Genomic DNA, 11,773 nt, shown 5'->3' on the forward strand with positions numbered 1-11,773 from the left:
TTTTAAAATTAATTTCACTTATTCATTTTATTTATACCATATCTAAGACTTTAAAACACATATAAATTTCTGTTTCTGCCCAATACTGCATATTTCCCAAGACTTATTGAAGGGAACTCTTCTAAATCAAAATTCAAACCCCATATCAAGCAAAATAAATACTGCAATATAAACCAGAAATCTAACACCAGAATTACTCCTAAAACTCCAAGGATGATAGCTGTGCACAACTCGAGAGACAGGTTACACTGACACAACCTCGCCACTTAACTACATATGCATAAAAGCAACAGAAGTCTTCTTTTTAGGCTTTTTAGATGACAACACAGAAACAAAGTATTTAATTCAGTAAAAAATCCAAATCCATCTGATTACTGATATAATACAAGGGGGTAAGGAAAGTTTTTTACCTGGTGTCTCTGTAGCGAGAACTTGACTGAGGAGGGCTGTGATTTAGTCTTCTAGAGAACTTTTTCTCTCGCTCTTCCTCTTTAACTATCTGAATTCAAAGAATATATGTTAGATCAAAACATGAGTACACTAAAACGCTGACTTCTGCACAACCAAATAAAAACTGAGCAATTAGCAGTAACACTAAATGAAATATTTCAGTCTCTAACATACTTAAAGAATCTTCATAACATATTCATTTCTATTTCCAGTAATATTCAAAACCCTGTTTGATAAAAAATAAAATAATCAATCTTTATAGTGATGCACTGAAAACACAGCTGCTTTTGCTGCAGGTAGACAAAAAGCCGTCTTCAGGCTTTGGGAAGGTTTGAGAAGGCATGGATATTCAACAACCAATACCAAAGTCTTTTTTTCATCAGCAGGTTATCTAGCTCAGTTCACACTTAAAACACTGTCACACAGGCAAACCTAGGCTGCTATTGAAAAGCACAAACTTACTCTCCTGGCTCAATGAACAACATAAAACACTTGTGACAAAAGGATGTTATCTGGATCAAGCAGCTGAAGGAATGAAAATTGCCATTTAGAATGGCAGCCTGGATTTATGGAGAATTGAAGTGCAGCACAACGACAACAGCAATTTTGACCAGAGAACTAATGCAGCTCCTACACTACTCAATGACTGCATTTACCTTTGCCTCGGCAAATCCATTTTGGTGTACCTTTGAAACACCCACTTGTGTTAGAAAAATCGTGCAACAGGGCTCAACATGCCAAGTACAAATCTACTGACTTATTTTAATGTTGTCATGTAATTACTAGCAATATTATTAATAAATATTATTATTGATATAAAATCTAATAAATTCCTAATAACTGTTACTAATAAACACTATGAAGTTAAATACAGAAGCAAATTACATGAATGAGGAAAAAAATGTACATGTAAACTAAAGTCAAAGCCCACCTCTTCTTTTTTTGTCTCTTTTTCTTGGTGCTGAAAAAATTCTACTTTCAGGCTTCCTGATGATGGCTGTTCTGGTGGAGGTAGGTAGCTTTTTGTATTCACAGCATCAAACAGTTTTTCCACAAATATCTGAGTTTCTAAAAGTAAAGAGTATATGAATATCCATTATACAAAACCATGGTTAACACTTGCTTTAAAAATTAAAAAATAAATAAACTAAAAAAAAAACCGGACAAGCAACTAAAACCAGCATTCAGCAAAAAGTTAAAACAATAGATTATTTTCTTTAAATACTGTGTTCCTAATTTATATTTTAAAAATACATTTACAGAGTCAAAAAACATGTCAATAATGAACAACATTTCACAAAAGTTTTCAATTCTTGAAAGACTTAATGTCTCTTAATAAAGAATCTGGAAAAATATTTCTGGTACATTTACATGGAGATTCAATACTTGCCCAGGAAGTTGTGGATGACCCAGCCCTGGAAGCATTCAAGACCAAGTCAGACAAGGCCCTGGTAAACCTGGTCCAGTGTGAGGTGTCCCTGCCCAGGACAGGGGGCTGGAATCAGAGAATCTTTATGGTCCCTTTCAACCCAAACCATTCTATGATTCTGGGCCTCTGTGAGTACTAACAAAACATATACCAAATATAGGTATGCTAACCTATACAGCTGGGCTTTTTAAAATTACTTTATGAAAACTGAATTATATTCTACAAAGTAACAAAGCCAATAAAGAGATCAAAGCCCAATTCCATGGTAAATGATTGCCTGAATAAATTGAACAAGACAGAATTTTCACTCAATTTTATGGCAAAGCCCATACCTTTCTGAAGAAATACATCCAGCTGATCAACACACAATGCCTTCAGTTCCTTTTCACTTTTATCCTTCTTTACCAAAGCCAGAACATATTTAGCTAGGGCAGATGGATCTGCATCACATCTGCAAATAAATTAGTTAGGAAAAAAAATAAAAGGCAATTTAATCACAGAAATTAATGTCTGAAACTGGTATGACCAACATATATATAGAGCAAATATATTTCCTACCAAAGCAATTGAAAAATACGCAGTCAAAACAGTCCAGATACAGTAACATTTCTATGTATCACTTTCCTTTTCAAGCAAACAATTGCACAGAATATTTCCTGACAATACTGCACACAGAAGATCAATGCAAACTAGAACAAACTATTCCATAAGAAACAGCCTCAACTGCCTAACAAAGGCAATAAATACTTCCCTAACTCCCAAACACAGAATCAGTAATTCTGAATGTAACACTGAGTAACTGTTACCTGGGAAAAGTCAGTCTATCCAATTACAAATGAATACAGTGATACAGTAGAAGTGATCTATGCTACCTAAAAGACTGACCCTTGAGTATTCCCCTAAAACCACTTTTCAACATTCTTATTACTACTTATATATGAACATCATGAAAACTGAAACTGATTTTTTCAGTTTCAAACTTGGTTTCAAAAGCCTAAATTAATGTATTTTAAGAGACACTTCTATAACAGGTACGCTGAAAATGGAGGGGAATTACAATTATATACAGAGTGCCTCAATGTAGAAGCTGATGTTCCTATGCACATCAACAAAGAACTTAAAATGAAAAATGGCACATATTCAATATAACACTATTTAATATAACTGGCAGGTTTCTTTTTCCAGGTTTCACAATTAGGAATTTACAATAAACTTTGTGGTGGTGTAAAGCCTGCCAAAGCAAGTGAGACTACTGCACAAAACTATTCATGTTTTATAAAGAGTAACTAATAAAATGGTGAGACACTGGTGTTAAACAACTTAATCTCCTTATTTAGCATATACCAAAGGAAGACTTCAGGCCCCACAAATTAACACAGGATTCAATGGATGCATACTGGTCATGTGATACAGACAGCTGATTTGGGCAGTTATCTAAGTTTGTACTGATGTTTTAAAGAATGACAAGAAGAAAAGAACTGCATCAATGCATCCCAACTGAACATGTTTTCTAGCAAAAATAACCAATAAAAAATAAAACTGCAGCCAGGGAATTGCACTGAATATGAACATTGCACAAATACCACTCTACCATAGAGGTCCAACAGTCATAATAAAGGAATATGAAGTTTGAAATCCCCTCCACAATGAGTAAGATACAAATGCTGAAGCTCAATTATTAATCTAAATGTTGATCATTGAAATGACATTATTTTGGACACTGAGCAAAACAACCCAAATCCCTAAACAGATCACACCACCTAATTCCTCTCAGCAGAGAAACTTACCTCCTGCTAGCAAGCAACATGCAAACATATCCACTAAGCAAAGGAAGCTGATCTGTCAGCATCACTTAAGGATACCCTGGGCCCAGCACACAGAGCCCTGAAGTTAAAGGTCAGAGCTTCAAACACACTCCAGCATCCTTTAGAAAACAGGCATTAGTAGAGTTTCATGCTGAAAAAGCAACTGGGACTGCTAGTGGACGTACCACTGTATTCCATGTTAGCCTGCATTATTTATACATACAGGAAACGGGAGTTAATAATCAGCCTACATTCCAAAAGAACCCACGCACACTAATTGAACAAAATGAAAATATATACTGCGAATCAAAAATCAGACTGCACACTGACTGAAAATATTTCAGAATTTTTTCACATTTGTTTGCCCCATTCCAGTCTAACAATTCTTCATCCAGGAGAAAATACTGCCCAAGCACCAAGTCAGTGCACAACCTGACACAACCTCCTACAGTGGGAGCAGCAGAACTCTTTAACTCTGCAAGCACCCGAGCACATCAGCCAAGCAGATTATCTAAAAGCCCAGTGTTGAACAGTATTCATCACAGGCTGCAGTGAGGGCTCTCTCTGCCTTCAGCAGGCCCTAAGACTAGCATTAAATAACCTCTCAATCCTTGAATTTGCAAAGCTATTAAATTCTTTTACTGTTTCTTCATGCACCTTCAGATTTTTCCACACTTTCCCAGCTTCAAGCTGAATCATGCCATGGAAAATTTATGTGCTAATCATGACAGGTGCTTTTTTATTCTCAGTTTTTCTTTTTTAATTTCCATTTCCACAAATTTAGTTCTCATTTGATGACACAAACAGCTGTGATTGTTCAAAATCTGCTACAACTTACTTAAATGACACATGAACTCAAAATTTAGGGGGTTGGGGGGGAAACCCCTAGTCAGTCTAGAAGGTAAAAACCTATTGCTCTTAGCTACTACAATGTTTTAATTCTTCAGCTCCTACAGCATTGACTGTACAACAACCTCCTATTCAGTTTAAAGCAATTCCCTTTTCATGAGCAGGATAAAAACGAGAAAATCTTCTCTGGAAAGCCACCTAGACTGTAACAAAATAAACAAACCATAAACTATCCCCAAAAAAACAAACCACAAAACCAACAAACACAACTCCAAACCCCAAACAAACAGAAGATGTTTAAAAATAATGAACAGCTAATGTTTTTTATCCTCCCTGCCATCATGACTTCGGAAATCTTAGCAATCCTCTCCACCCACTTGAACTCATCCACCCAACTCCAATATATGCTCATGAAAACATTCTTAATAAATACTTTTAATTTGCAAAACACAGGATCACTTTCTGCTGTGCAGTCAAGAGCGTTTCAACATTTGTCCCCCTGTACAGTCACATATGAACAATGCAAGATAATCATACTGAATTCTAGTATCATTATTATTCAGTGTGTACAGGGAAATTTCTACAACAATAAGAATTGTGCTTTCAATTTTGGCTAATTAATTTAGTATTTAAATTAGTATTAATTTAGTATTTGTTAAATAGTATTTAACAAATACTATTTTTTAAAAAATACTAAACAGACAAATTATTTCAAATTGACACTAATTAAGCACTAATGAATACACAGAGTTTTGCGGTATAGTGAGATGAAGATGCTTTTGTAAATCAACAGTAGGATTTTACGTGCTTTCTTTTAAATTAAATTCAATTTTTAATTTTTTAAAATTAAACTGCAAATGATCTTTACACAGAGTCTGACATTTTTTTAGGTACTGACTTGAAACAGAAGTCTCCTCATCTGTATCTGTTCTTCAAAGCTTGAAAAAATCCCACAAATTATCTGTTTTCTCCACACTACTGTGAAGACTGTTACCGTACATAGCATCTTAAGGAGATCTAACAAGTTTATAATCTGATCTTTTATTGCTTTTCAAACTCTTGTAAAATGCCTTTTTTTAAGATGATGTTAAAATTAAATTGCTAACAACCTCAAGTGGTGGAAGAGAGGACCAACTGGTCTCATTAAGTGAAAAATAAATGTATGGTTTGCAAACTATGAATAAAGGAAGTCTGTGTGAAAATTTGTTTACTGCTATCAAGAGTTCTAGACATGATCTTGAATCATTTTGTTTGGCGGGGGGGAGCTTTTTTAAAAAGCAATTCCTTTCCACTGTTTCACTCAAACTTAATTCTGAAATGTTCTGTATAAATTCTGCATCCACTGGTTTAGTCACAATCCGCTGGTTTGGATTATGGGGCCTTGAGTTCTCCTCATAAACAAGATCTTATGTTCTCTAGTTTAACAGTATTTTCTCAGAGAATAGCAGCCTTTGTATGAGAATAATACGCAATATGCTTGCTCTGTCTTTATGGTGCATACATGGATTTTTCACCAATTTTGAGCTAGCTTTGTCAGGTTTTCTAAACCTCTTTGTCTTGCGTTTTATGCTCTTATAATCGACTTTGTTTTGTTAACAAGTAATGTGAGAATAAAGAAAACAGGAAAGACACCCATGCTGATGGCAGCAAACATACTGTGTAGAAAAAGGATTTATCATACAATATATGCATATCTATATTCTTGCAGATTAAAAGATAATAGAAAAAGTTGCTCCAAAAATTAACAAAAAATTCAAATTTTTGATTCAACTGCTCACTGAATGATATACATTTTCAGTTACTCAATACAGGTTTAAATCCTTAGCTAAACTTGAATATAGTGGGCACCTCAGTCATCACCATAAACACAATCTGTGCATTACACATGTGACAGAACTTTATAGTAACTTCATTCTTATGGTAACACCTGGCTACTAGAAAACTGGTCACATTCATCGGGGCATGGAGAAAAACATTTCTCAACTCTGATTTGCTGACCTCCATCCCCTCCACATTCTGTAAGGCATGTGCTGCAAGCACTAATACACATCTGTAATTACCAATTTCTCCTCCTGTTTTCACTTTTATGTTTTCTTTAACAAACAAACACCAGCTGGCACAACTAATCTGAATTCATTTCCACTGCAGCAAGTACATCCCAGTGTGTGCTACCATTAAACACCGTAGCATGTTCTCTTACACCTATTTCTGAATATATATCATTGTTCCCAGCAACGTTACATTTTTTTACCTCTAGTAATACTTTTCTGCAGTCTGTACTCTCTAAGTCAAAAAATAGACAGTGCTTACTCCTATTAAACAAGGGTGGCTGCTCATGTAATCCTGCTTTAATAAACAGTATTGAATATATAGGCATAGATGGAAGAATTCTCTTGCTAGATCGGTACATGTTCTTCAAATTATACGGATACCTCCACTTGCAATGTAACAGAGAGAAGCTTCAAAAAGGAAAGCAATTCCTAATCAAGTATTTTGCTCAATCACAGAAGGAAGAGTTCAACAAAGCTCACAGGAAAGTTCAAAACCCCATGTTTTTGACCTCACCTGGTTTTGCAGCCATTTTTTGAAATTACTATTTCAAATAAAGGTAAACCAGAAAAGCTGAAGCTTCAGGGTAAATTTAAGCCTTGTTTTTCGGGGTTTTTTTGAGGGGGGTTGTTTTGGTTGGGGGGGGGGGGGTTGGTGTTTGGCTGGTTTTTTGTTGTAGATAATATTTGAAAAAGGAAAAGTAATTTGGCTGAGTCATCTCTCAGTCCAGTCTTTTCTTCTTATTTGAATACTTTGCAATTCATTAAACACTTTTCAACCTATCCATTTCTGATACTCTATTTTTTTTAATATAAAATATGTTCTGAGAACCCACTTTGAGTTTTTTAATCACCAGATAACTACAGACATTAGTCTTAACAGAGAAATGCAGTATATGTGGAATAGGTATTAAAGGTGTTCACAAAAACACAACTGGTGTAGCTGTATGTTCAAAAGCCCTTATGTTGTACGCACACACTACTTCTTTAAGATGCAAAGAAACTACACAAGGGGATTTTTTTCTTCAATGTACAAACCAAAAAGATGCTGCAAATCCTGAAACTAGTTCCTTGGCAAATTTAAACTACCACAACACACTGAAACCTCAAAAGCACGTCTGTAGTCCTCCAGGCAACAAATGGTGTTGCTGTAAAGGAAATAACATGTGGGTACCTGCTATTTGTCATGCTCTGATCCTGAGAGTTAATAACCTAAATTTCAGAGTCTAGTTTTGTTGCCTGAAGACTGATTGCTAAAATACTGTTCAGTTCTTCATATTAACCAAGGTGGACGTGGCTGTGTTTGAAGATTGAGAGAAATGCTTTGTACTTGCAGGGCTGAGTGGGTGCAGAAAGATGAACACTGCATGCTGGGCAGTGCAGCCAGCCTAATTCGGGCACCACTCTGTTGTTACTAAAAAAAACCCCAAAATCTTCAAAAAGCTATGGTGTTCAGTAAGCACAATGAATGACAAAGTCATTCAGCAAGATCTAGCTTTTCTCTTGAGACACTATCGTGGCTGAGGAGAGCCACTCTTACCATACTCACTTTCATTAACTCTCTAACAGTACTTAAAGCAATAGAAACACATTGAGGAATGCTGCAGCCTCCAAAGCTGCTATTCAAGCTAATGATGCCATTAAATCAGTTCTAAATTATTATGATACCCAGATCTGACATGTTCATACAGCTGCAACCAGTAATTGGCAGCCTAGAATGCTACCCCTAGATTGAAGACAGCTCTCATGAGGCAGAGCAGCTGTCAGCTTGCTGGCTCTCAAACACCCATTCAATGCTGAAAGCAAAACCCATCCCAGTGTCTCCGTGACTTGCAATGCAGTCAAAGGGGTTTCACTCCACTGCTGGTATTCACAGTAAGAACAAAAAAGGTTTCCTGTAACAGCAGTAATGTTCTCCTGTTTATTTTCTGATTTCAACTATACTTAATGATACCAATCTTTTAATATTAAAGTAATATTTTTACACAGAAGCTTAGCAGTATCAGCACTCTAAGCTAGGAACCTTGTTCTCACAGTAGCTCTCTGTGAGTCAGGTGAACAAATTATTAAGTTTCATAACAGACGTAGAAAAATAACTAGTGTTAAAAATTACATACCACTGATGTGCATTTGTGCTTGATTTATCTTAGTTACTTACAAACAGCTTCATGCAAAGTGTTAACAAAGTAAGTGAAATGAAGAGAAATGCTTATTGCTTCTGAACTTAGAAAGTTTTGTGGAAAATCAGAGAAATCTCATGGTGGCCCAATGAGTATTATGGGTAGGATGATGTGACAATGACAAGGTTTTTCATTTGAACTTATTTCTATGCTCTCAATGTCCTGGCTTATTAGCATATTCCTTATACCACTGTTAAACCTCTTCTATTTGCTACCTTTTGTCAGTAACCTATGAAGCCAAAACAAAAAGGGCTGAAAAAGTTGACAAACAAAGAATAGTGAGGGCATAACACCAGGACACAGATCATTTGCCATAAAATATGCCAATGATAAATATACTCCAAATATTCTTTAAACAATTTTCATTTTATTCCATCTGATGTAAGTTGTTACAACACCACATTCACTTACAGAATCCACCAATGCAAAATACCTTTCCATTTCAGTGAGGTATGCCTAAATACTGCAAAAATTATGTAGGCATTTCATCTTTTTTTCAAGTTTGATTTAATACAGGAACAAACCTTCACAAAAATGTAAATACAGTGAAGTGGAAAAAATTAGATATGGGAGCCTTAATCAAATTGAAAGTAAAATTCAGCAGGCCACAGAAATATTTCAATTTAATTTATTTTACACAAAGTAATTAAAACCAAGGAAACCTTCCAGTGTAGAGAATTAGGGCAAGGGGGAGAACATTACACTGTCTTAAAAGTGAAATTGCGAGTGTAGCATTAGTACAAAAAGCTAATTTTTTTATTTTTTTTTCACAAGTAGAGATTCAAACAAATGCAAGAAAAGAAAATTACAGATATCCGTACTTGGAACTTTGCCAAGCCAGATCCTAATATTCCAGCAAGGACTATACACACAGCTCATAGAGCATCTGGAATGGGCTTGCAGAAAAGAGACCCATCACAATTGACAGGCTCAGTGAGAGCCTTGTTAGTATAGAAATCAGAAGTGACAGGCATACAGTTATATACCAAGTTTAACATTATTTTCCAACACTTGACAGAAACCATGCCATGGACATGGTAAGAAAGTGTGTAATGCTAGAAACTTAGTTTGTTGCTGCCTGCAAGCAACAAGGATGACTGGTAACAAATGCCTTCTTTACAGAGCTGACTGGAGTTGAACATACAAGATAATTCCAGTCAAACACAGAGTCAAACACAGCACAAAAAGCCTCTTGCCACTTTATTTGTACTGGTACTACATTTACATGGCTGGATCTGCAATGATTCTGCGTGTATATTTAGCAATTCTCTGTACACCACATGGAGCAGCATGAAGAGTTATTTCCAAAACCACAAAAGCAGCCTCTTCTTGAAGAGCAGCAGAAAGCTCCTAGAGACCTATTACCCCTCAAACAGAGCTGGACTGTGCAAGTGCTTCAGCGTGGCAGCATTTGCAGTTTCTGCCTCACTGCAACAAGACAAAACTCAGATAAGGCCTTTTTGTATGGATGATCACCAAGGCTTTGCCAAAGGCATTAGAGTGGTCCAAAACAAACAAACCAACTCAACAACCTATCACCAACAAAAAATTCCAAATCTTAAATCCTCCACCATTCCTCTCCTTCAAACATTCTTGTCTATGAACAGTGTTTCCCAGAGAGTTCATGTGAAAGCAATCCAACAACCAAACCATGTCCAGTCCATAATTACATAACACACTTGTTTCATTATATTAATAAGTCAGCATTTTTAGAACTGTTTAAAGAGAAAATGAGACTTTTTTGTGGCTATTGCTATATTTTAATTCTGAAACATTAGGTTTCATAAGTACATGCATTATGGCCTTTGGAATAAGTTATACATCTTGATTAAAAAATGCTAGCTCCTTGGAAAAGGCAACTTGGAAAGTGCAGCATGTTCTAACTACTCAGCTCTAGGTAACTTCTCAGGTTGGGTTCTTCACCGGAGATTAAGGTAGTTAAGAGTCTTTTGCTTCTGAAAGCGCTGAGGCAGGCCACAAGGAAGAAGCAGAGTCTTCAAGGTCTTGTTTTCTCAATTTCTCATGTTATTTATTATTTCATATCTCACAATATTCTCCGTGCCCAGCTGAGATCTGAACAGCAGCTGGGACATGAGGCAACTGAGGCAACTCCTCAGTGGGACGTCACAGCCCCTTTATACAGAAAGTTACTTATCTGTTTACAGTTATCTGCCAATACCTATCACCAATACTAAAGGGTCAACTCTGCTCTGAACCATCTCCTTAAACTACTTTGTGCCACCACCACCAGAAGATGGAGGCCAGGGGAGACAAAGGAAGAACTCGGGGCACCACTCTAAATCTTCCACCTTGTCCCCCATGTACTTATATTCTAAAAACTCAAAACTACATAATTTTTCATCCTGTGCTAAGATAAACTACTGTTTTCACACCTTTGTGGTTTGTAATTCTTCTCTCAATGTTAGAAGCCATTCCCATGGGCTGAAGTCAAAGGCAGCGTCGTCTTGGGCTCTCTGCCAGGGTCTACTACAACCCCTCTGCACAGCTCCAAGCCAGCCCCTGTACAGATGCAAGACCCTCTTGCTCGAGTCCCAAACCTCTACCAAGGTCTGTGGCCGCCCAGAGCACCCAGAGGAATGCTCTGGACTCCAACAGTAATTAGCACATAAATACAGATCTACATCTATAGAGCTACATGAATATAAAATTTACATTTCCTCTTAAACGCAATTCCCAAGTGGTTTAAAACCAAGACATCACCTTGACTCCCTAATACAATGGGGTCTTTCTTAGTGTCATTAGGCGGTTAAACTTGCTAAAGGTTTCTGAAAGAGCCACTAGACAAAACCACTTGGCTCTTCTGTCTCTTTAACAGGAAAAGACAAATCAAAAATCATTTTTGGGCTACAACAACACAGCAACACCTCCAGAGGATCAGCAGTCAGCGCCTCACTGTACTAGCAGTGCCACAGTTATAGAAGTAGCTCACACCGAAATTTTCATGCAGCCACAAGCTATGGCTGTAGTCACACACTTCAGAGAGCTGACACC

The 11,773-nt window shown here is 36.6% G+C and overlaps 1 protein-coding gene across 3 annotated transcripts in view; it reads right to left on the reverse strand.

Annotated features, from left to right (window-relative positions):
• The window catches only part of RBM26 (RNA binding motif protein 26), a 52,247-nt gene that overhangs the window by 38,132 nt on the left and 2,342 nt on the right, over positions 1-11,773 (reverse strand). For all 3 annotated transcript variants that reach the window (XM_066313429.1, XM_066313428.1, XM_066313430.1), the window contains exons 2-4: positions 2,212-2,330; positions 1,382-1,518; positions 411-499 (exon numbers count right to left, since the gene is read on the reverse strand). In XM_066313429.1, coding sequence (XP_066169526.1) covers positions 411-499; positions 1,382-1,518; positions 2,212-2,330 — 345 coding nt within the window. The remainder of the gene's footprint in view (positions 1-410; positions 500-1,381; positions 1,519-2,211; positions 2,331-11,773) is intronic.

This window comes from Sylvia atricapilla, chromosome 2 (assembly GCF_009819655.1).
Source record: "Sylvia atricapilla isolate bSylAtr1 chromosome 2, bSylAtr1.pri, whole genome shotgun sequence".
Lineage (NCBI taxonomy): Eukaryota > Metazoa > Chordata > Aves > Passeriformes > Sylviidae > Sylvia > Sylvia atricapilla.